This window comes from Chroicocephalus ridibundus, chromosome 18, assembly GCF_963924245.1.
Source record: "Chroicocephalus ridibundus chromosome 18, bChrRid1.1, whole genome shotgun sequence".
NCBI lineage: Eukaryota > Metazoa > Chordata > Aves > Charadriiformes > Laridae > Chroicocephalus > Chroicocephalus ridibundus.
In genome coordinates this window covers 8,801,481-8,825,778 of record NC_086301.1, presented here as the reverse complement: position 1 = coordinate 8,825,778, position 24,298 = coordinate 8,801,481, and the positions used below count along the sequence as shown (strand labels likewise).

Below are 24,298 nucleotides of genomic sequence, written 5' to 3'. Positions count from 1 at the left end.
TTCGGGGCTCTGCCTGGGGGGTCTGACCCTGCCCAGCCCCCTCGCGGCCCTGCCTGGGAGCAGGGGGACACAGAGCCCTCCCCGGGGAGCAGGGGTTGCCGTGGGCACTGCCCCGTCACCCATCTACGGCTCCTGCCCTCCCCAGGCACATCGTGACCATCCCATCCCTGCCGCCGCTGTCCCCCCGCCTCGCCGAGCACCCCCGTCCCATTCTCAAGACAGAGCAGGAACAGCAGCACGACCACAGGTAGGGGACACGGGGACCCATCCCCGTCCCACTGGGGTGCAGGGTGGCCTGGCCCCGGCGAGGGAGAGCTCTTCCCCAGGTGGGGGTGCAGGGGTCCGGGCGGACCTGGGCAGGGCAGGGGAGCAGAGCTGTGCTGCAGAGGGTCAGCTGTGCTTACCCCGCCTCTGTGGGGCTTTACAGCCCCCCCTCGCTGCCCATCTGGCCCAAGCCTCTGTCTCAAGGGCGCTGAAGCCACATGGGATGAGTTGTGTCTGGTCTCAGCCTGACCTCGGGCTTAGGGAGGTCAGGTTCCTTCTCTGAAACAAGTTGCTGAAATCAAGCGCTGCAGCCGGGACAGCCCAGCTCCTGCCTCCTGCTGTCCTTGGCGTGGGGTGCAGGGACCTGCCACTGCCACGGCCAGCTCCCGGGGGCTGCGGGGAAAGAGCAGACCCAGCAGGACGGCTGGGGGGTCTCCTGCAGCAGGCGGAGGGGAGCCGGGAGGGACAGACCCCAGCGGGGAGCAGCCCCTGGCCCCCTCCCTGGCGTAGCAGGCTGAAGCACGGGCTGCCACGGTGCCGGGCACTGAGCATCCGCCTACCCCGTCCCACAGGCAGCCGCCCCCCGAGGTCAAGTACCCCACCGTGCCGCGGAGCTGCGGGGGCCGGCACACTGTCACCACCCCGCTGCAGCGCCGCCAGGACCTCCAGCTCCCCCGGCGCCTCCGGCCGCTCCTGCTCCCCAACAAGGTAGGGATGACAAAGGTAGGGATATGGCGGGGGCGACTGAGGCTGAGCCTCTGCGGGGGCAGGGGGGGCATCTGTGCCTCACTTTCCCCAGGGAGAGCTGGCCGTGGGAGGGTTGCCAAGGGATGCCGAGTTCGGCCCCGTGGCTCAGCCAGCCCGCTCTCTCATTCCCAGTGCAACGTGGGGGACCTGTTGGCAAAGGACGGCTGCATGTCCAGGGAGCAGCTGGGCAGTCCCGTGCTCACAGACAAAGAGGGTACGGCCGGGGCTGGCTTGGGGAGAGGATCCCATGGGTGTGAAGGGGACAGCGGGGAGGGCAGGGCACCCACGAGGTGCTGGGTTTTCCCCACCCGTGTCCCCCCCACTGCCCCCACCCCAGCTCACGCTGCTCTCTCCTGACACCCCTGCTGCCTGACAGGGCCAGCACAGCACCAGCCCGGGCCGCACAAGGCAGCGGAGAGCAAGAGCGACTCGTCCGACTGCCACCTCCCTCACGCACCAAGGCCCCCGCGGGACAGACCCAGGAGCCGGGCAGCTGGGCAGGGACAGCTGCTCTCCAGAAAGTGATTTCTTATTTGACTAATAAAAAGCCTTTGACCCTATTTTTTGTTGGGTTTTTTCTATATTCTGCCAGTCCTAACACCAGATCCTGCAGAAACAGGGTATCTGTTCCAAAATATAGATCCAACATCTAGCACCTCGCTTATTGCAAAATCTCTGGTATTCACCTTTCCACTTTTGTAATAGACACGGGGAGGGGGGCGGGGAGGAATTGGGGGGCTCTGGGCCAGGGCCTTGGGAGTGGGGACTCCCCTAGAAATGCACTGCAGCCATTTTCTATGTTTTATTCCTATTTTTAGGGGGGACACACACGCTGCTGTGGGGGGGGCATCAGCCCACGAGAGCTTCTAGCCAGCCTTTTCTCCCCATTTTTTTTTAATATGTAGCTATCATATATAAATGCATCTAACGTACATAAACGCGCAGAGAAGGAAGGAGCAGCACGGAGGCACTGCCGGGCGACGGGGCCCCCCCCAGCATCCCTGCAGCCGGGCAGGGGAGGGACCGGCGGGAGAAATATCGACAAACAAACGGATGGCGGCGGCTGCGGGCACCCCGGATCGGGGCCGCGGGGGCACGGAGCCGCTGCGGAGCCCCCTGGCTCTGGGTTTCTTCCCGCACAGCCCGCCAGGGCCGCCCCTCACCCCGCTCTCTCCCTCCGCGCCCCGGCGGCAGGACTCGCCTCAGGGCGGCGCGCGGCCCGCACCCTCCCGCGCAGGCGCGCGCCGCCGCCGCTCCCGCGCTTGTCCCTCGCGCGCCGCCGTAGGAGGAAGCCGAGCGCGCGGGGGGGCCGCGGCGTGAGGGGCCCGTAGGCCGTGGCTGGTGGGAGAAGGTGAGTGCCGGAGGGGCCGGGCCGGCTGCGGGGCGGGGCGGGGCGCCCTGGGGTGCGGGAGAGCCGCTGCCGCCGTGCCACCGGCTGTCGCGTCGCCCTCCTGCCTGCCCGGGCTCCTTCGCCTCGGGGCGGGGAGGCCGGCGCAGAGCGGGCGGGCGAGGAGCGGAGCTCCGTCCCTGCGTGGCTGGCGGCGGTCGGGGCCGGGTGCTCCGTGGCCGCTCCGTGCGCGCTGAGAGCGGCGGGGGGAGGCGGCGGTGGCCTTCGTGGGAATGAGCAGCTGGTACTTGGCTCTGCTTTTCCTCCCGCTCTGCTCTGCTGTAGCTGAACACTGAACTGCTGTCCCCGAACACCCTGGAAGCACTCTGGGCTAAATGCGCGTCCGTAAGATGCCCGCGGTGCGTGTGTCGGCTTCTACAAGAGTGGGGGTGGCTCTCTGAATGTTGCCCACAGTTAATGCACAGCTGGTGGCTGCTGCCTCTTGTTAGGGCTGAGGCGTCCCTTCCTGGTGCATCTGGAAGAAGAACGGGGCCAGCACGATGAACTGCCTGGGCACCTCTAGGTTTGCACGTGCAAACTGTGCGGCAGTGCTCAGGAGCAGCAATTTGTTGCGCTTTGATCATAAATCACCGTGCCACGTAAAAGGGAGTGTGTTGTGTCGCTCCTGGTGTTCCTGTGCGTGGGAGGCGCTCACTTGCAGGCGCAGCACTGCAGCCAGCCCCGTTCTGTGGATGCCGAAGGAGCTGCGGACGCAGCACCCGGAAGGAGCCCTGGAGTTCTCCTCGCTCTCCCTGGCGGCAAACCCTGGGATAAGTAAACAAGCCCTAGCTACACAGCACCTGGGCCACGAGACGAAGGAGAAAAGGAGAGAGCGCTGAAGGCCGGCCGGGTTGCTAAAGATGAATAGCTTGTCTTGGTTTACAGCATGTATGGGCTGTGATATGTGTGGTATGTGCTGTGTAATCTCATGATAAGGAGGTAGCAGTGGGAAATTGCTAGCTCTGTAGCAGAGGGTATTTAAAGAGGCTGCTGCCTAAAATAAAGCGTTTTCGTTTGTGCACCAAACGGAGTCCGTGCCTAATTGCCACCAATGGTGCCCCGTGTGAGACGGAGCGATTAACGAGGTTTGACGGGTGTCAAGCCCCACAGAACTTAAGTGCTGCTGAAAGGAAGCAGGAGCCGGCTTCAGGCATCTCTTCAAGAGAGGTGAGCTGTGGGGAGCTATGGGGAGTAACATATCTTGGGAAGAAAAGTCAGTACTAGGACTAATGGAGGGACTCTTGCGGAAACATCATGTATATACGAGCCTCCAGACCTTAAAAAAGATACTGAAATGGGTGTCCGTTAATTGCGATGGTGTCAATGCAATCACTATTTTTCGTATAAAAACGTGGGACGCCAGAGGGGTTAAACTTTGGGCCAGAGCCACTAAGGCGGACAAGGTTGCTGCTGAATTATTAACCCCTTGGCAGCAAATTCTAGAGATGTTACGGAAACGGGAGGATATCATATAAGCTGCAAGCAATAACGATGCTGCTCCGTTTCGGGCAACCGCCGCAACTCCTAATTTTCAAGGGGACGATTGTCGCCCGGTCTTGCTGAGATCAGAACAAGGCGAAGGGAAAGGAGGCACTCAAGTTCACTCTACCCTATTCTGTAATAGCCCTGAGGATGATCCTGGGGACCCCTTTGATCCTGGTCCAATAAATCCAGAGACTGAACCTGATTTCTATCCACCTTTAACCCCAATTAAAGCTATTCCTGCATCTGCTCCAATTGCGGAGGACGTTTTACAGCAACAGCGACGAAAGTCGCTATCGCGCTCCTCCGTTCTTAGCCCTTCTCCATTTGCGCCAGGTACCGCATCTGTTCCCCCTTATCAACCGCTTATACGTGCGCAGCCGGAATCGGGGTATTGCGGTGTATTGTCAGAATGTCAGCAGAGAAGGACGGAGCCGGAGCCGTTTCGCTCCTGCCACCGCCCGCCTCGCCCCCTCCCCTCCCCAGTCATCTCCCTGAGATAGAAGTGTTGTTTTTGTTTGTCTGCTGTGTGAGTGTGTGTGGGCGCCAGCTTCTACCTGCTGATCATCATCTGTGCTACTGTTTGGTTTTTGTTGTGTGCAGTGTCGTTAGGTGACTCCCCTGGAGCAGGTGTTCTGCCCGGTGTGGTCCTGTTCTCGTTCGCGACTGGGGCTGACACTCCGTCAAGTGAAGAAGTTTGTATATACACAATGTGTAGACGTAAGGTGAGTGCGCCCCAGGTAGATAGACCAGGAGGGGCCGTAGAACCGATGGAAGTCCTGAAATATTGGGGGAGTTTTCATCAGCCGACACGCTTACGCTCGTGGGAACGGCTCGCCCGTTCAGGGCGTATGCCTGGTTGTTTGTTGTTTGCCTATAAGCTCATGGTCGATCGGGAAAAGGAGTTGAGCCAAAATCTCTAGGATGCTCTGTAGGAAAATGAGGAACTTAAGGGTGAGCCCTAGTTGCAAAGGCAGACTTTTATGTCAGTTGTAAGTGATGAAGAAAAAAAAAAAAAAAAAAAAGAAAAACAGAAAAAAAAGAAAAAAGGAAAAAAAAAAGAAAAACAGAAAAAGAAGAAAAAAGACAAAAAAGATAAAAAAGAAAAAGAAAAGAAAAAAGAAAAGAAAACCCAAACAGGTATAATTAGACGGGAAATATGCCACGTTAGCACAAAAGTATGCCATGCGCGCTACAAGAAAACAGCAGAGAAAGAGAAATAGGACACCAGATTCAAAGCAGTACCATAGAGAGATGTTTTGGGGTTTTTCCTATATGTGTATATGGTATTGCATGCCTTGGTGAATTGCTCTCTGTTATATCCTGCGAGACTAAATGGACCCCAGCACCCCCCTGCACACTACCTTGCGGCTCCAGGATAGCCCAATTGGTGTATTTTGATGCCTGTGCCCCGAAAGCTGTTCAAACACAAAGGGGGAACGGAGGCTTTGGCTCAGCCGGGAGCCCACAGATACTAGGGGCGCAATCCGTCAGTGCTGGCCGACCATTGATGCAGTGCACATTGACGATGCGAGGAAAAGGTCCTGTTTGCGTGAGTGGTATTCTGGACACCGGAGCGGATGTCAGAGTCATCTCTGAAGACAGATGGCCTGTGAACTGGCCGTTAGTACAAGTGGGGGAGGCATTAATGGGCATTGGCGGGAATGCTTTGCCTTTACAGAGCAAACACCTAATTCAGACCCAGGGGCCCGAGAATCGTGCTGCCTCATTCACGGAATCACGGAATCACAGAATCTTCAGAGTTGGAAGGGACCTCTAGAGATCATCTAGTCCAACTCCCCTGCTAGAGCAGGATTGCCTACAGCACATCCCTCAGGGCTGCATCCAGGCGGGTCTTGAAAATCTCCAGAGAAGGGGACTCCACAACCTCCCTGGGCAGCCTGTTCCAGTGCTCTGTCACCCTCACTGTAAAGAAGTTTTTCCGTGTATTTGAACGGAACTTCCTATGTTCTAGCTTGTGCCCTTGCCCCTTGTCCTGTCGCTGGGAACCATTGAAAAGAGCCTGGCTCCGTCCTCCTTAAACCCACCCTTTAGGTACTTGTAAACGTTAATCAGGTCCCCCCTCAACCTTCTCTTCCCCAGGCTAAAGAGTCCCAGCTCTTTCAGCCTTTCCTCATAAGGGAGGTGCTCCAGTCCCATAATCATCTTGGTTGCCCTACGCTGGACTCGCTCCAGTAGTGCCCTGTCCCTCTTGAACTGGGGAGCCCAAAACTGGACGCAGTACTCCAGTTGTGGCCTCACCAGTGCAGAGTAGAGGGGGAGAATGACCTCCCTCGACCTACTGGCCACAGTCTTCCCTATGCAGCCCAGGATGCCATTGGCCTTCTTGGCGACAAGGGCACACTGCTGGCTCATGGATAATTTGCTGTCTACCAGGACCCCCAGGTCCTTCTCCTCAGAGCTGCTTCCCAGCATGTCCGCCCCTAACATATACTGGTGTTTGGCATTCTTCCTTCCCAGGTGCAGGACCCTACACTTCTCCATTCCGTCCTTTTGTGTTAACTACGCCAATTACTTTATGGGGCGGCGACTGTATGAGCCACTGGGGAATACAGATTGGGTCAAATTTGTCTTAGGGGCCACTGTGGCGCAAGCCACCTTAAAGTTAACCTGGAAATCTAATAACCCCGTTTGGGTGGAACAGTGGCCCTTGTCACGCGAAAAGTTGCGCCGCCTTCATCAGCCAGTTGAAGAACAGCTCCGAGAAGACCATATAGTCCCAACGACCAGTCCGTGGAATTCGCCTGTGTTTGTAATCCAGAAAAAAAGGGGCAAATGGCGACTTTTACATGATCTAAGAAAAATTAATGCTGCAGTGGAAGATATGGGTACTCTACAACCCGGTATGCCTTCACCCACTATGGTCCCCCGAAATTGGTGCCTCACTATCATTGATTTGGAAGATTGTTTTTTCACAATCCCGTTGCATCCTGAGGATGCCCCCAAATTTGCATTTTCTGTGCCATCTATCAAGGTAAGTGAACCTTGTGAACGCTGTCATTGGACAGTTCTCCCAAGGGGATGGAAAATATCCCCACAACGTGCCAGTGGTTTGCAGCAAAGGCCCTATCTCCCGTTCGGCAAAGGTTTGCTGATGCTATAAGATACCGTTATATGGACGATATCCTTGTGTCAGCAGAGTCACGAGAGACTGTGCAAGCAGCTCTGCAGTTTACATAGCGTCAAGTAAAACTTGCCGGGTTACAAATTGCGCCTGAAAAAGTACACCAGAAGGAGCCGTGGCAGTACTTGGGATGGAGGAGCACAGAACAAAAAATTATCCTGCAACAAGTGAAAATTCAAGCAGATATTAAACCCCTTAATGATGTACAGAAGCTCTTAGGGGCCATTAATTGGGTTCGTCCACTATTGGGGGTACCAAGTCACGAGTTAAGTCCATTATTTTCTTTGTTAACAGGGACCTCAGATCTTTTGTCACCTAGGAGTCTAACCCCAGAAGCGCAGTCGGCCTTGGCAAAGCTTTCTAAAGCATTAGCCTCACGTCAAGCGGATGGCGTGTGTCCGAGCCTACCTTTCCAAATGGTGATATTAAATCCCGCTGTGCAACCGTATGCCTTAACGTATCAGTGGGATGAGACTCGTTCTGACCCTTTGATCATTATTGAATGGGTCTTCCTTTCTCAGCAGCTGTATAAGACAGTGGTAACTCGCCCAGAATGCTTTGCTATGTTGATCACAAAAGGAAGACAACGGCTTATGCTATTAGCTGGGCAGGAGTTTTCCCGTATTATCTTACCAATAGCCACGCAAGTGCTGCAATGGCTTCTACAAACCTCAGTGATGTTTCAAACAGCGACTGTTGACCACCCGGGACAAACAGATATTCATAGCCCTAGCCATAGACTCTTACGAAAAGATTTTATTTTGTATGTAGCCCCGAAAGTGAGTCATGTGCCTTTACAAGCTTTGACTGTCTTTACTGATGGTTCTGGACGAACCGGCTGCTCAGTCGTAGGAAGGCAAGACCCGCAGAGTAAATTGTGGGATTCTGATGTACGCCGAACTAGTGGGTCCCCACAAATCGTAGAGCTCGCCGCTGCTGTACGAGTGTTCCAGAAATGGGACGCTCCTGTCACTATAATAACTGATTCTGCCTCTGTTGCGGGACTTGTACCCCGCATAGAAAATGCTTGTTTAAGGGAAGTCTCCAACCCCTTACTTTTTACTCTACTGTCAACGCTTTTGCATTTGCTGAACAATAGACAGCATCCTTATTTGATCCTGCACATCAGAGCTCACACCGCCCTTCCAGGGCCCCTAGTGGAAGGCAATGGACGAGCTGATGCATTAACTCTCACAGCTCAAGTAGTGCCCCAGGTAATAGAGCGAGCCCGAATCTCTCATGCATTTTTCCATCAGAATGCAAAAGCGTTGCAAAAAACCTTTTCCTTGATGCCCTAGCATGCAAGAAATGTCGTTGCTGCCTGTCCAGATTGCCAGCGGTTATATACAAGTTCATCACCCTTTGGCGTTAACCCACGAGGCCTTACTGCTCTTGAGCTGTGGCAAACTGATGTAACTCACTTTTCCGAATTTGGACGCCTTAAATACATCCATGTTTCTATAGATACCTTCTCCGGAGCCATACATGCCACTTGTCCTACTGGTGAAAAAGCTCACGATGTTATCAAACGTTTTACTCTAGCTTTTGCTCTAGGTGTCACCCCTACGGTTAAGACGGCTAACGGCCCAGCTTACATCTCCCTCCGCCTTCAAAAATTCTTTCAAGATTGGGGGGTCAAGCACCTTACGGGCATTCCGCACTCCCCTACCGGCCAAGGCATTGTAGAACGATCGCATAGTTCGTTAAAAGGCATGTTGTTGTGCCAAAAAGGGGGAGTTGAGTCTCTCTCACCACAGGAAGGCTTGGCAAAGGCATTGTATGTACTCAATTTTTTGAATTTATCTGACAGTGCTGAGTCAACCATTAGCCGACATTATTCATCTTTGCGAGTGGACAAACACAATAGCGAGGGTAAAGCTCAAGTGCTAGTACCTAATTTAGAATGAGGAATTATGGAGGGTCCATAGCAGTTGATAACGTGGGGGAGAGGCTATGCTTGTGTCTCCACAGGAACGGGACCTCGGTGGGTTCCAGCCCGGTGTGTGCGCCCTTACAGGCAACAGCAAAGCCAAAAGGATTGAATGCGTCTGCTATCCTGGTTCGGTCTACGGAGTCCCAACGAGCAGGCATGGACGCAGTTGTGGAAGAAGATCAAAGCACAGTGAGAAAACTGTACCAGGAAGAACAGGGAGTCCGCATGTGCTCTTGAGAACAAGGACTCTCTTGCTGCCAAGGATAAGTTTAGCAATGCTACTGGTACGGCTATTTCTGAGTTATTGCTGATGGAGATAGTAGTCGACATGCGACGCTGCAAAACAGAGCTGCTATTGACTTTTTGCTTTCAGCTCACAGACATGGTTGTCAAGATTTTAAAGGACTGTGTTGTATGAATCTAAGTGACCACTCCAAATCCATCCATGCCCAGTTGCAAGAACGGCACCGACCCAACCAGCAACTTGTGGAGACCACTGGGTGCAATCTTTTTTGGATGGACTTGGGGGTGGGGTTGGTTGAAGCAAATTATACTCGTTTGCCTGTGTGGAAGGAATTTGTCTGTTATGTTTAGTACGCTGTTTGCCGTGTTTAATAAGCATTATACGATCAGTTGTAGATGCCGCTTTGCATCGTACCCTGGTACGAGTTGTAGAATATGTTGCTGTAAAAACTGCGTGTGTATCCATGAGAACCTGACCTTCACAGAAGAAGATAACAAGAAGGGATTACAACAATGTGGTCACGTATCAGACAGCCGCCGTTAGCAAAGCCGGATCACGAGTCTGGTGGGACTCGCTGCATGCGCTGGCCACACGTGCAGCGACTCTAGCCTGTACTTCTCCACTCAATCCGGTGCAGGATATAAGGGGTCTGTCTCGGGCCGGAGAGAGGGAGAGAGAGATGAGTGCACTTTGAAGATACAGGGGACGCCCTGGAGCGCTGTCTCTGTCGTCCCCCCCCTCCCATAAGTTCTATGTTCATTAACCCCAACAGCTCAGAAGGCATTACAGCACGTTGCAGGTAAGATATAGTCTACTACTGCTGCAAGACACGTTGAACACCTTCCTACAAGAATTTCAACCTTACGCCCTGATAGGACAGTGGGATGATGCACTCGCAAAGAGCCCGACTGCATTAGAGTGGGTAGTTTTGCCACGTACCTTTTCCAAAACAGTAACTATGATGACTGAAATGTTACCACGATTGTTTTCCCAGGGTCGTTTGTGCTGTCAGCAGCTTTCTGGAATGGATCCAAGCCACATACATGTCCCTGTCAAAAAGGACGACCTTGACCCTTGGTTATCACAAAGTCTTAACCTACAGATTGCCTCAGTAGATTCTACTGGGCAAATAAATTATTCTCTCCCCTGCCTTTAGAGCCACAGGAGGTTGGTATTCTAGGCTAAATTCAGATGGATGCTCGTAAGTGTTTTAACTTTGCCAAATGCTCTCGAAACGCAACATATCTCCAAAAGGTCACCCCTCTTGATTACCGGGTACACTTTTGGCAGCCACCTGTGGTTGCCATTTCTTCTTTCTCTGCTCCCGGTGTGGCTTCTGCAAAAGCCCTAACGCTCTTAAAAAAAGCTAGGTTGTTGGCTTGTGGAACAAAGTAAGGCTACTTCAGTAGCTCTTCCTGGCCTTTTATTAGATGTAGATTCAGTACGCCATGCAACTCTGTAAAATAGAGCAGCCGTCAATTTTCTGTTATTAGCGCATGGCCATGGATGTGAAGATTTTGATGGCACGTGCTGTATGAATTTATCAGACCACTCTGAATCAATCCATAAAAGTATACAACAGTTAGAGCAAAATGTGCAGAAATTACGAATGGGGGGAAGTTGGGGATGGCTGGATAACCTTTTTAACAGTTGGGGCTTAACTGGATGGTTGCAATCAGCTCTCAAATTCTTGCTTTTTTGTATAAGCATATTCTTGTGCATTATGCTTTGTATTCCCTGTGTGCTACGGTGTGCACAGCGTCTTACAGATAAAACCTTGGCCACTGTTTTTGTAGTAAATGAAGAAGGGGGAATTGTGGATGCCGAAGGACGTGCGGACGCAGCACCTGGAAGGAGCCCTGGAGTTCTCATCGCTCTCCCTGGCGGCAAAGCGTGGGATAAGTAAACAATCCCTAGCTACACAGCACCTGGGCCATAGAATCATAGAATCATTTAGGTTGGAAAAGACCCTTGGGATCATTGAGTCCGAGCATCAGCTCCACTCTACGAAGTTCTCCCTTACTCCCTTAACACCACATCTAAACGAGTCTTAAACACATTCAGGGATGGTGACTCAGCCTTTCATGCGGTTCTCATCCTCCTTGTTTGGTTTAGTTGTGTTTTAATGTTGCAGACTTAGAGGGGCGATTTGGTGTGCTGTCTCCATTTGGAAGGGAAAGTGATTTTCAGATTTTCAGATGCGATGCATTTAACAGGACACAAATGTCCCCAGCTGCAGGGACCCAGGTGCCTCTTGCCAGTGCAGATGCCCTGACCCTCTGCCCAGCCTCCCTGTGCAGCTGCTGGGGGCTCTGGTGTCCCTCAGCTCTCATGTGCTGGCTGCCAGTCCCAGGGAAAGGCATCAGGTAACTGGGGTGTCGAGCAACTGAGGTCTGCCTGAGAAGCTGAGGAATTGTTTTCCACATTTAAAAAAATACGAGCACGTATTCTGTCAGCTGGGAAAAAAAACTGACAAAAGAAACCAAAAATCTCAAAAAGTCCTTTCCCTTTAGATGCTCATTGAAATCTCCCTCTTTAAAGTCCTGAAACCTCTCCAACCAGCTGTACAAGACTTGAAGACTTGAAGAATCTTATGGGGAAAGGCATGGCTCATCAGAGCTTTTTGCATTTTAACGACCCTGTGATGTATTTGGTGCTGACTCCCATGGACCTCAGTTACCGTGAGGAGAGTGATCAAACCACTTGAGAAGTTAAAGTCAGATGGCTCTGATGCTGAGTCAACCTCTGATGTGTTCTGTCAAGGAGAGGTCCATTTTAATGACATCAGAAGCACCCACACAAACCATACACCGGCTCCTTGCCTAAAAGTTACACAGGCAGTGGGGAAATCACAGGCCATGTTCCTGCTCCTGCCCTACCAGGTACGCGGGCAGCAGTGACTTCACCAGCACCTACACAACCCATGGGCCTCTTCCTGGCCTGTCAGCGGAACGGTCACAGGTGACCTTGCAAACACCTACACAAGATGGGTGCCCAGTCCTGGCCTACCAGATTCTCAGGCACCTGGGACCTCAAAATACCCAACACAAGACATGTTTCTCCTGGGCTCCTCAGGCACCAGTGCCATCGCAAAGACATCCACAAGCCAGGCGACAGCTCCTGGCCTGTCATCTGCGCAGGGACCAGTGACCTCACAAGCACCTACATGAGCTGTGCACCTGGTCCTGCCTTATCAGCTACTCAGCCAAGAGTGACATCACAAGTACAAACCTGAGCCACGTGTCTCCTATCAGCTACAGCAGCACCAGTGACCTCACCAGCCCCTACAGGAGCCCTGGCCTTGCTCCTGGTCTATCCGCTACTCAGGCACCAGAGACCTGACCACCCCGTCTCCCCGTGCTTGCTGTCTGCTCACCTCTGAGATACGACTCCTCACAAGCTCCTACACACACCAGAAGCCTCCTCTTGGCCTGTTGGCTACTCAGGCAGCAGCTCCTCACAAGCACATACCAACCTATTCGCTGGGTGCTCGTCTTTTGGGGGGACCCAAGCCAGTACTGACCCCCCTCTCCGTCACTTGCTCGCCCCTCCTAGAAGGGGGCCGTAGCCCCTGGGCACGTTCCAGCGTGTCCGTGCCCCACCACCTTTCGGGCACCCCTCCGCCCTCTTGAATTCCCCCCAGCCCACCCTGTCAGGGCTTGTTCTGCAGCCTGGTAAAGTGGGGGACCCCCACCCGGCCTTTTCCTTCTGCTTCCGTTCACATTTAAACTGTAATTCTTCACTACACTAAATCTTATTGAAGGGGGATTTACTCAATTCAAAACTATAGCTCCAATTCAAATTTATAGTTATTTAAACTTTGGAAACAAAAATTATTAATTTAATTTCTATATGTTTATTAATGTTTACCATTGTAGAAATCTATACACATACACATAAGTATATATATAAAAATAGTGTGTGTAGTATTAAAAAAAATAAATTCATTAGTAGAATGATACACTTCCTTTCATAGATATATACAATATATGATTATATTGTCTAGAAATATTCTATTTTTATATCCAAACGAGGCAGGCAGCCCATCCCAGGGGCTGCCTGAGAACACGCGGGTGTGACGGTGTCAGGAAATGGCCGTTAGCCAATCACGGAGCTGTGTGATCTTTAACCAAACGGCAGCTCCCTGCCAGGGAATGGCGGCATCTCGGCAGAAAATGGTGGACAAACCAAACTGGCGCCCCCGTGCATGGAGGGGAAGGGCCTTCCGGGTCCCATGCACCTCCGGGTCTATCCAGGCAGGGTGGCCGGTGCTGTCAGCCAATCAGAAGAGAGCAGAGGCCCGGTAGAGGAGAGGGGGCGGGACTTCCGCCGGAAGCTGGTGGGCGGGGCAGCTGTCAGGCCGAGCGGCCATAAAGAAGAAGGTGCAGGGCCCCAAACCTGAGGGCAAAGGCTCAGGGAGGCAGCGATGGGAGCCAAAGGTGGTCAGTCACGCTGAGGGATGGAGGCGTGTGAGAGGGGGAGTGTTTATTCCAGCAAGGTCATCTGAGCGGGGACCTTGTTCATGGGGAAACGGGGAGAAAAAAGGGAGAAAAACCAGAAGCAGAATGCACTGAGCCACAAACTTGAGCAAAGAACCATGGAGTCCATGACAAGAAAGAACTTTTGCCAGTCCCAGGAATTGGTGGGCCATCAAGAAAGTCCAGGTGGCACCTCCAGGAAGATCAAGTGGCCGTTTGAAATGAGAACGTTGTGACTCAGAGGGAGCCTGGTCTGGGAGGGATGCGGGAATGAATAGAGCTGTGCAAACCCCTGAGGGACATGCAGCGGAAGGGGGAGCAGGAAGGAACCAAGAGGGAGGAGGCAGAAGACGGTATAAAAGAGGCCAGTTGCATGTCCGACTGGATTGACCGGGGGAAGGGGACGGAGTTTTAGGAAGAGAGAAGGGCCAGGGGCTGCTGGTATATTCAGAACCAACCCTGATCTAGTGGGAGATGTCCCTGCCCATGGCAGGGGGGTTGGAACTAGATGATCTTTAAGGTCCCTTCCAACCCTAACAATTCTATGATTCTGTGATTTCGGGTGTGTTCCTCTAAAGAAGTTGTCCTGGTCAATGGCCCAGCTGAAGTGCCTCTGTACCAATGCACGCAGCCTGGGGAACAAAGAGGAGGAGCTGAGCACCCTTCTGCAGCTGGAATCCTCATGGCTGGGGTTGGTTCCAGGCCACCCGACCAAGAGGAGCCTTTTGACGAAGCGTTCTTACTTCACCTACAGGAAGCACCACAGACACTCCGATCCTCCTGGGGGACTCCAGTCACCCTGACAGCTGCTGGAAGAGCATCCCAGCAAGCTGTAAGCAGTGCAGGAGACACATGGAGTGTGTTGACGAAGGGTTTGAGAGCAGCCCTGCAGAGAAGGGCTTGAGGATACTGGGGTTTGAGTAACTGAACATGAGCTGGCAATCATAGAACTGTAGAATCATTTAGGTTGGAAAAGACCCTTGGGATCAACTCCACTCTATGAAATCCTCCCTTACACCATATCCCTTAACACCACATCTAAAGGAGTCTTAAACACATCCAGGGATGGTGACTCCACCACCTCCCTGGGCCGCCTGTTCCAGTGTCTGACCACTCTTTCTGGGAAGAATTTTTTCCTAATGTCCAGCCTAACCCTCCCCTGCTGCAGCTTGAACCCATTCCCTCTTGTTCTATCACTAATGACCTGTGAGAAGAGACCAGCACCAACCTCTCTACAATGGCCTTTCAAGTAGTTGTAGAGAGCGATGAGGTCTCCCCTCAGCCTCCTCTTCCTCAAACTAAACAGTCCCAGCTCCTTCACTCACTCCTCATCAGATTTATTCTCCAGGCCCTTCACCAGCTTCGTTGCCCTCCTCTGCCCTCGCTCCAGCACCTCGAGATCTCTCTCGTATTGAGGTGCCCAGAACTGGACACAATACTCAAGGGGTGGCCTCCCCAGTGCTGAGTACAGGGGGACAATCACCTCCCTCCTTCTGCTGGTCACACTATTTCTAATACAAGCCAGGATGCCATTGGCCCTCTTGGCCACCTGGGCACACTGCTGGCTCATGTTCAGCCGCTTGTCAGTTACAACCCCCAGGTCCTTTTCTGCCAGGCAGCTCTCCAGCCACACTGCCCCAAGCCTGTAGCGATGCATGGGGTTGTTGTGGTCCAAGTGCAGGACTACAAAGCCAAGCGCATCCTGGGCTGCATGAAAAGAAGCGTGGCCAGCAGGTGGAGGGAGGGGATTGTCCTCCTCTACGCTGCTGTGGTGAGACCCCAGCTGGAGAACAGTGTCCAGCTCCAGGGTGCCAAGCACAAGACCAATATAGACCTGTTAGCGTGCGTGTAGAGTAGGGCCACAAAAATGCTCTGAAAGCTGGAACACCTCTCATGGAGAAAAGCTGAGAGAGTTGGGGTTGTTTAGCACAGAGAAGAGAAGGCTCCAGGGAGACCTTATTGCAGGAATCCAATATAAAAAGGAGGCTTGTAGGACAGTCGAGGAGAGACTTTGTACCAAGGCCTGCAGTGACAGGACGAGGGCCAAGGGTTTTAAAGGGAGAGAGGGCGGGTTTAGATTGGAGATAAGGGAGAAATATATTGCGATAATGGTGGTGAGAGAAGGGAACAGGTTGCCCAGAAAAGCTGACGATGGCCCATCATTGGAAGTGTTTAAAGTCGGGTTGGACAATGCTTTGAGAAACCTGATGTAGTGAAAGATGTCCCTGTGTGTGGAGAGGGGATTGGACTAGATGACCTTTAAAGGTTCTTTGCAACCCGAACCATGCTGTGATTCTGTGATTCGATGTCTCTATGACCCACATACAAGGAAGCACATGGCAGTGGTGGTTACCCAGGGGGTGTTACTCAAAACCTGAAGCGATCTCAAGAGACTGAGTTTCCCACAACAGGACACTCCTAGCAGTAGCTGCTGGCACTTGTGCTCCCTCAAATTCATCTCATCACCCACATGACATGTGCATTCAAGAGTCTGGAAAGCAAGAACAAACTTCTGATGCAGTCATTTTGTGTCCCTCCATGGAGGGACAGAGCAGCTCTCTGAGCGGAGGTGAGTGGCTGTTGCTGCAGCTGTGAGGGGCTGGTTGGTGACGATTACCCTGGGGCAGGTTCCCCGGGGTGTCCGTGGTCCATGGCACAGAGCAGGTCCTGCTCTGCTGGTCCTTCCTGTCTCTCCAGAAGGCCTGGCTGTGTGAGAACACTGCTGTGTGCACCCAGCCTTCACACTCACACAGCTGAGCTCTGCACTGGTGTTTTCCTCTCCCGAGCGCTTCCCAGCTCAGCCCAGGTAAAGCAAAAGCTGCGTGTGTAAGCAAAGCAAAATAAAGCATTCATTCGCTGCTTGATTTTCTGCTGCTGCCTTTATTTTGTTTCAAGTATAGAGGGAGTCTGGCTTCTGATGTACATCAGGTCATTGGGAAGAAAGAACACTGAAATGCTCAAAAAGCGAGATTAGGAATAATATTATAACAAGCCTAAAATAAGAGGAAAGAGAAAAAAGAGAAACAGTGAAAGAGAGAAAGAGAGGAAGAGATAAAGAAAGCAAGGAATATAGGAAGGAAAAAAAAGGAACAGAAAGAAAGAAAAGAAAGAAAGAAAGAAAGAAAGAAAGAAAGAAAGAAAGAAAGAAAGAAAGAAAGAAAGAGAAAGAAAGAAAGTAGGACTGTAAAAAGGTTATGAACAGAAGGTTGTCCTGCTGTTTTCTGTGAATATTGCAGTATATTGCAATAGTTTTCTCAGGGCATCCCAGAGCTCCTGGTTCCTCATGCTGTAGATGAGGGGGTTCACTGCCGGAGGCACCACGGAGTACAGAAATGACACCACTAGGTCTAGATCTCGGGAGGAGATGGAGGAGGGCTTCAGGTAGGAAAACACACCAGTGCTGATAAACAGGGAGATAACGATCAGATGAGGGAGGCACGTGGAAAAGGCTTTGTGCCGTCCCTGCTCTGAGGGGATCCTCAGCACAGCCCTGAAGATCTGCACATAGGACACCACAATGAAAACAAAACAGGCAAAAGAAAAAAAGTTACTAAAAGCAAGAAGCCCAACTTCCCTGAGGTAGTCTGCGTCTGAGCAGGAGAGCTTGAGGATCTGGGGGATTTCACAGAAGAACTGGTCTAGGGCATTGCCTTGGCAGAGGGGTATTGAAAATGTATTGGCCGTGTGCAGGAGAGCATTGAGAAAGCCACTGCCCCAGGCAGCTGCTGCCATGTGGACACAAGCTCTGCTGCCCAGGAGGGACCCATAGTGCAGGGGTTTGCAGATGGCAACGTAGCGGTCGTAGGCCATGACTGTCAGAAGATAATATTCTGATGATATCAAAAGCAGAAAGAGAAAGAGCTGGGCAGCACATCCCGAGTAGGAGATGGCCCTGGTGTTCCAGAGGGAATTGGCCATGGCTTTGGGGAGAGTGGTGGAGATGCAGCCCAGGTCGAGGAGGGCGAGGTTGAGGAGGAAGAAGTACATGGGGGTGTGGAGGCGGTGGTCACAGGCTACGGCAGTGATGATGAGGCCATTGCCCAGGAGGGCAGCCAGGTAGATGGCCAGGAAGAGCCAGAAGTGCAAGAGCTGCAGCTCCCGCGTGTCTGCGAATGCCAGCAGGAGGAAGTGGGTGATGGAGCTGCCGTTGGACATCGGATCCCTTTGTTCCCGAGGTACTGCCAAAGGAGGAAAGCACACTCACAAGTCAGGACAGCTCTGAGCAAATCTCTTCCCATTGCCTGCCCTTCCAAACCCAAGCCCCGAAAACACTCTTTGCCTGTGTCCTTCCTTCCGGGAGCTTTCTGCATTGCCCTTGTTGGAGCTCTCATTGTTGCTGGCCAAGTGTGTCGTGAGGAGCAGAGCGCTGCTTGTGGGCTCCCAAGGAGTCATCCCTGCTCCACAGCAGCGGGGACTTGGGAAAGGGGTTACAGCGTCTGACGTTCACTAGTTACCTCATCTGTAATCCACTTGTAACGCAGAGGAGCTGCTCAGCATATTCCTGCAGGAAAACCTCAAGGAAGCTCCCGGTTGTCCTAAAGCTGCAGTGACATGAGCAGAGCCAGCTCACTCCTCAGCCTTGTCGGGGGGGAACGACCACGCAGCTTTTGACTCACTCCCCCCTGGCCCCCTGCAGAGGAACAGGGAGAAGAGGGAGAAAAAGGAATAAAAATCTCATGGGTTGAGGTACAGACAGTTTGATAGACCAGTAACGGGAAAGAAAATGACAATCATTGTAAAAGAATATAGGAAACCAGGAGTGATGCAGTACAATTGCTTACCACCCGATGCCCATCCCGAGCAGCGAACACGGATTCCTGCCGCCCGGCCAACCCCAATTTCTATACTGAGCATGATGTCTGTGGTATGGAATATTCCTCGGCCCAGCTTGTCCTGCCTGTGCTCCCTCTCACTTTCTACGGGAAACCGAACAAGTCCTTGACTTAACATACACACTACTTAGCAACAACTCAACCAAAATGTCTCATCATCGTTAGTCTCATACTAAATCCAAACCACAGCAGCTTCTAGGAAGAAAATGAACTCTCTCCCAGCTGAAACCAGGACAACTCCCAGGTAGCACTTGTCTTGAGGTGCTTCTGGAAAAGTCCCTGTGAAATGTCCACTGCCTCTGATGGTGCAGCAGAGAATCTCTGATCTTGGGTATGTCCTCCTGCTCTACCCAGGAGACAGATCCCATAGGTTTTGGGCTATGAGAGCTTTAGGAGATCCCTGCAGGAACTGCAGCGGCATTGCCCTGCACCCAGAGACTTACCGTGTCAAGGGCTGTGAAGGTTTCTCTCTCTGTGAGCTCTCAGAGTCCTCCCACTCCCAGCTGCCTTTAACCTCTCTCTGCCTGCTCGTCTCCTCTCACGCTTTGCAGAGGAGACTGCAAAAGAGACTTGCCATGACTTTCCTCCATCCCAGGAGCCTGGACCAGTTTAGTGGCAGAGGACCAGCTCAAGGCATTTTATTGACCTCTCTGGTGGTTTTGGTGCTGAGCCCATGAAGCTCAGACACAGGGGAAGCTGATGAAACCTCTCCAGAAGTCAAAGTCAGATGTAATTATGAAAGTTTCTTGGAGCGTTAATGGGTCCCACTGAGGGCCATTACTGCCAAAGGCTCCTGGGGGCTCGTTTGAGGGAAAACTGGAGGCAGTGAGGGCAGGTAGGCAAAGGCAATGGAGAGGTGTCTGATGCTGGCTACTCCTGAATGTGTGAGAGGAAGGCAAAGGGCCGTGCCCTGGCCTCCAGCCCCTGGGAAGGGAGATCCTGCCCCACAGCCACAGCTCAGGGCTCTTCCTGGGGCATTGTGATGGGAGGACGTGCAACGCCAAGGGCAGAAACACAGAATGACGGCTCCCGGGTGGGGAAGAGGAGGCGCCAAGGCCCTAGTGCTGTAAGGATAAGGTGTCTTCTGGTAGCCTTGGTGGCACAGACAACAGCCACAGCCAAGAGGAGAAAGACATAAGCACTGTTGGGGGCTTTCAGCCTTGCCATCTCCCTTGATCGTCTCCACCACTGACTGTGCTATGGTGTCCCACATCTGCTCCTCTTCCCCTGCAGGCTGCAGACATCCCCCCTGCTTCCCCGTCTTGCTCTCCCCTCAGCATCTCACTGCTTTTACTGACCTCTCTCCGTCGTCCTTGGCTGTTCTTGAAACACAACGCCTTGGGCTGATCCCGACTCCCTCTGGGTGATCTGTTGCAGCACAGCACTGCCCTTGCAGTGGCATTTCTTTCTCCTGGTGTCCAGTCTCAACCTCCCAAGCTGACCTTTGTTGCATTATTTCTTTCTCCTGCTGTTTCCTTCCAGAGAGAAGATCCATCATCTCACAAGCAACCCTGCAACCAGTTTCAGGCTATTCCAATACTGCCCAGAGCCTCCCTGCCACTAGGCTAGAGAAGCCCAGGTCCCTCAGCCCCACCACATGGCACACGTGCACTGGGCCCTCAAGCCCATCATGGCAGATTTCCTCTGGACACTCTCCTGGTCCTCTCCACTTCTCCAAAATGGGGAGCCGCACACTGGGACACAGCTGTGTGTGTTGGGCCACAGCAGTGCTGAGTGAAAGGGGAAGGTGACTCAAGTTGCGTGGGGGGCACACGCTCCTCCTCCTGCAGCCCCATAGACAGCCGGCCTTGTCCACAGTGAGCGTGCACCGCTGGCTCATGAGGCGTCCCTCAGGGTGCCCAGCCCCGTCTCCGCAGGGTCCCTGCTCAGCACATCAGGTCCCAGCCTGTCCTGCTGCCTTGGGGTTATTCTTCCCCGGGGTGCAGGACTGGACACTTCTCCTTGCAAAACTTCAAGACATTTCTGTTGGCCAAATCCCAGCATTTCTCCAGCTGCCCCTGGCCTCAAGCTCCATTTGGTCAGCTGTTAATGTTTGTGTGCAGATGGTCACCCTGATGCTTGTTCCTCAGTGCTTGGTATCTGGGGACAGATCACTTTAATATCTTTACAGAATCACACAGAATCACAGGATGGTTCGAGTTGGGAGGGACCTTAAAGATCACCCAGTTCCAACCCCCCTGCCCTGGGCAGGGACACCTCGCACTAGACCACGTTGCTCAAAGCCTCACCCAGCCTGGCCTTGAACACCTCCAGGGATGGGGCATTGACAATTTCTCTGGGCAACCTCTTCCAGTGCCTCACCACCCTCACAGTAAAGAATTGTTTCCTGATATCCATTCTAAATCTACCCTCTTTCAATTTGGGGCCATTACCCCGTGCCCTGTCATCACACTCCCTGATAAAAAGTCCCTCCCCATCCTTCCGGTAGGCACCCTTTAGGGACTGGAAGGCCGCTATAAGGTCTCCGCGGAGCCTTCCCTTCTCCAGGCTGAACAACCCCAACTCTCTCAGCCTGTCCTCAGAGCAGAGGGGCTCCAGCTCTCTGATCATCTTTGTGGCCCTCCGCTGGACCCGTTCCAACAGGTCCATGTCCTTCTTGTGCTGAGGACTCCAGAGCTCGACACAGTACTGCAGGTGGGGTCTCACCAGTGCGGAGTAGAGGGGCAGAATCACCTCCCTCCATCTGCTGGCCACGCTTCTTTTGATGCAGCCCAGGATGCGGTTGGCTTTCTGGGCTGCAAGTGCACTTTGCCTGCTCGTGTTGAGCTTCTCGCGCACCAGCACCACCTTCTCCTCAGGGCAGCTCTCAAGCCATTCTCCGCTCAACCTGGATTTGTGCCTGGGATTGCCATGACCCAGGTGCAGGACCTTGCACGTGGCCTGGCTGAACTCTATGAGGTTCACACAGGCCCACCTCTCAAGCCTCTCCAGGTCCCTCTGGATGGCATCCCTTCCCTCCAGCGTGTTGACTGTGCCACACAGCTTGGTGTCGTCGGCAAACTTGCTGAGGGTGCACTCAATCCCATTGTCCATGTCACCAACAAAGATGTTAAACAGCACTGGTCCCAGTACTGACCCCTGAGGAACGCCACTCGTCACTGGTTTCCATGTGCACGTGATGATCTCAGCCCACTTTGCCACCACTGGAGAGACACAGGGAGAACCCATCTCATTCTAAGGCAGACATTGCAAAAGCTCAGTCAATCAGTCTCAGTCTTGTTTCTCCATCTTATCAGCAAAGTCAGTTTCGAAGAAATGCTGTGTAGACTCATAAAACCATTCAGATGGCAACGGATCACGGGAAGTCTCCAGCATAACCTCTTGCTCAAAGCAGGCTGCACGTCGATTTCAGGCTCTGTTACTCACAGCTTTGCCTATTTGTGTCATGAAAATCTCCTAGTGATTTCGGGTTTGGTTTTGCTTTTGATCTATTCATGTTGAGTTTGTCAAGCATTGTACAGCTCAATGCAAAGTATGACAGGAGGGGAAGATGACTTTCAGGTCCTTCAATTCTCCTAAGCTGATGCCATCCATGGACACTCTGGATAGTCAATGGGGTCCAGCAAATGATTTCCCAGCCTGAGGTTAGTCGTCTTCTTCTCACTGGATGAGTCACCCTCTAATCCCTCTTGACTGATTCGACTGTTTTCCTTTAAAGGTACTGGCAGCTTGGGCAGACACAGCCTGAACAAGCTGTTTGCAGTCAGCTCTCCAGGGGAGCTGAAGCTGCTCTGGAGTATGAAGATACCTAGGTGGAGCTATCAGAGATAACAGGAATGCCCCGGGAGACCTGTCCCCCTCCTGAGGAGGATTATAGCCAGGCAGGAGACGGGTTTTGTCTAAGCTACTATGGGACACCTGTGTTCACACAACCAAGTACCTTGTTGGGACTTTTGGTACTATTTGGGCCCCTTTCACATACTCTGCTCTATCACTTTCTCCATAGGAGCCTCTTCAGGGCAATTCTCACTTCCTTATTCCTCAGACTATAGATGACGGGGTTGCGCATGGGGGTCACAATCGTGTAAAACAGGGCAAGGTATTTGTCAGTGTCTGCAGAGTCTCTTGACCGTCGTTTAAAGTACACAACCATGAGGGAGCCATAGAAGAGAGTCACCACCCCCAGGTGTGAGGAGCAGGTGGAAAAGGCTTTGCGTCTGCCCAGAACTGAAGGCATTTTCAGCATTGCCCTGACAATTTGAGTGTAAGAAACGACCATCAAGGAAAAGGCAAGGACTGCAAAGAGCAGGATGATGGTGTGCAGCATCGCTTGGTTCCAGAAAGTGTCTGCACAGGCCAGTTCCAACAGAGGGGGGACATCACAGAAGAAGTGATGAAGGCTATGGGATGCACAGCCGGGCAAAGTGAACAGCCGGTAAGTCTGCCCTACTTGTACTGGGATGACAGCCACCCATGAGCCCACCACCAGTCTGACACAGAGGCTCCCATTCAGGATGAGGCCACAGTGCAGGGGGTCACAGGTAGCTACACAGCGGTCGTAGGCCATGGAGGCCAGGAGAAGGCTTTCGGTGCTGCCCAGCAAAACCAGGAAATACAGCTGGGCAGCACAGCCAAGGAAGGAGATGCTGCCGTCTCCCGTCAGGAAAGCCCGCAGCATTTTTGGCATGAGGCCATTCCCTGTGATGACCATGAGGTAGATGACCAGTAAGACTGTGAAGTGCAGGCCTTGCAGGTTGGCGTGGTCAGAGAATCCCAGAAGAAGAAAGCCAGGTCCTGCTGTGTGGTTCTCCAAGCCTTTTCTTTGGGACATTTTCTGTCCACAGAGCAACCCAAACAACACGCTCACTGGACAATGGCAGCGGCCCACGCACCATCACGCACCCCTCAAGCACAGTGAAAGACTACAGAGACCAGCACAGGTGTGACTGCAGTAATTAGGAAAGCCCAAACGAGATCTGCATGGCTGTATGGGAGCGGAACACCAGTTGCTCGTTGAGCAAAGGCTTCTCAGGAGAAAACAGAACAGATCTCTTCAGTCCAAATGATGTATGGACCAGAAAAAAATATTTTTTCTGCTAGGATGATGGAAGGGAAGGGAAGGGAAGGGAAGGGAAGGGAAGGGAAGGGAAGGGAAGGGAAGGGAAGGGAAGGGCAACACCAGCTTTCGCTCTTAGATTTTAGTGAGAGAGGGTTCCCTCAGCTCTTCTCAGAGATAAGACCCCACCTCCCGAAGCTCTGTCGACACACACAGAGACCAGGGGGACATGCCTTAGATCCAAATTATTCATTTTTACATGGCTGACAGGTGAAGTCTATAAGAAAGAAAACAAACTGCTACCTGTCAATGAATCAGGTACATTGATGCACCCATGGGGCATTTCAACAAGGCAGAAAAGGTGCTATTTGTGCATATATCACGAGCGTTCAGGGTGCTAAAAGGAGGCGTTATGCAAGCAATCACAACACTACCTCAAAGAGCTTTCAAAGCATTCAAAAAAGGAAGGCGATGAAAGGTAGAGGAGTGGAGATCAGTGGGTGATCTCCCGAGATATCTATTTTTCCTGAAAAGGTCGGGCTTTTATAACTTCTGGACAAGCTCTGCCTGGTTCCGGTTCCTGTTCCTGACCCTGCTGCTCTGTCGCATGGATTCATGGCAGCTTACTGAGGGCTCCATGGCTCCGTTCCCAGCGCAGAAACGTTCCCCAGTCCCTGTAAGCCCTTGCAGAGCAGAGCGATGCTCGCGTCGGCTGGGAGACTGAGCCTTCCCTTTTGCATTTCCCAGAGCACACGGACTTGTCACGGCT

The 24,298-nt window shown here is 52.6% G+C and overlaps 2 protein-coding genes across 4 annotated transcripts; one reads left to right on the top strand and one right to left on the bottom strand.

Annotated features, from left to right (window-relative positions):
* Positions 1–2,075: 2,075 nt before the first annotated feature.
* On the top strand, positions 2,076–10,990 carry LOC134524986 (uncharacterized). Of its 3 annotated transcripts, XR_010073652.1 has the most exons (4): positions 2,076–2,362; positions 3,430–3,565; positions 4,484–4,605; positions 8,997–10,989. XR_010073652.1 is itself a non-coding variant. In XM_063355347.1 (2 exons), the coding sequence occupies exons 1-2, from the start codon at positions 6,165–6,167 to the stop codon at positions 9,267–9,269; spliced, it is 984 nt and encodes a 327-aa protein (XP_063211417.1). In that variant the 5' UTR covers positions 5,012–6,164; the 3' UTR covers positions 9,270–10,988. The 3 variants fall into 3 exon arrangements, 1 of the variants encoding a protein (XP_063211417.1); XR_010073653.1 differs by lacking the exons at positions 3,430–3,565; positions 4,484–4,605 and having other exon boundaries at positions 8,997–10,990; XM_063355347.1 differs by lacking the exons at positions 2,076–2,362; positions 3,430–3,565; positions 4,484–4,605 and adding an exon at positions 5,012–6,875 and having other exon boundaries at positions 8,997–10,988.
* Positions 10,991–16,637: 5,647 nt separating this feature from the next.
* Positions 16,638–23,040, bottom strand: LOC134525067 (olfactory receptor 14J1-like). The gene is made up of 3 exons (XM_063355519.1): positions 22,924–23,040; positions 16,915–17,817; positions 16,638–16,673 (listed from the first exon to the last, which is right to left on the bottom strand). Exons 1-3 carry the CDS (start codon positions 23,038–23,040, stop codon positions 16,638–16,640), a joined length of 1,056 nt encoding a protein of 351 aa, XP_063211589.1.
* Positions 23,041–24,298: the final 1,258 nt, after the last annotated feature.

Coding starts and splice junctions, on each gene's coding strand:
- LOC134524986 (XM_063355347.1), top strand. CDS start 6,165: ATGACCTCCCTCGACCTACTGGCCACAGTCTTCCCTATGCAGCCCAGG. Junction 6,876..8,996: donor TTTCTGTGCCATCTATCAAG/GTAAGTGAACCT, acceptor GTGTCTCCACAG/GAACGGGACCTCGGTGGGTT.
- LOC134525067 (XM_063355519.1), bottom strand. CDS start 23,040: ATGGCCTACGACCGCTGTGTAGCTACCTGTGACCCCCTGCACTGTGGC. Junction 17,818..22,923: donor TGGCTGTCATCCCAGTACAA/GTAGGGCAGACT, acceptor AACGGCAGCTCC/ATCACCCACTTCCTCCTGCT. Junction 16,674..16,914: donor GAAAACTATTGCAATATACT/GCAATATTCACA, acceptor CTCTTATTTTAG/GCTTGTTATAATATTATTCC.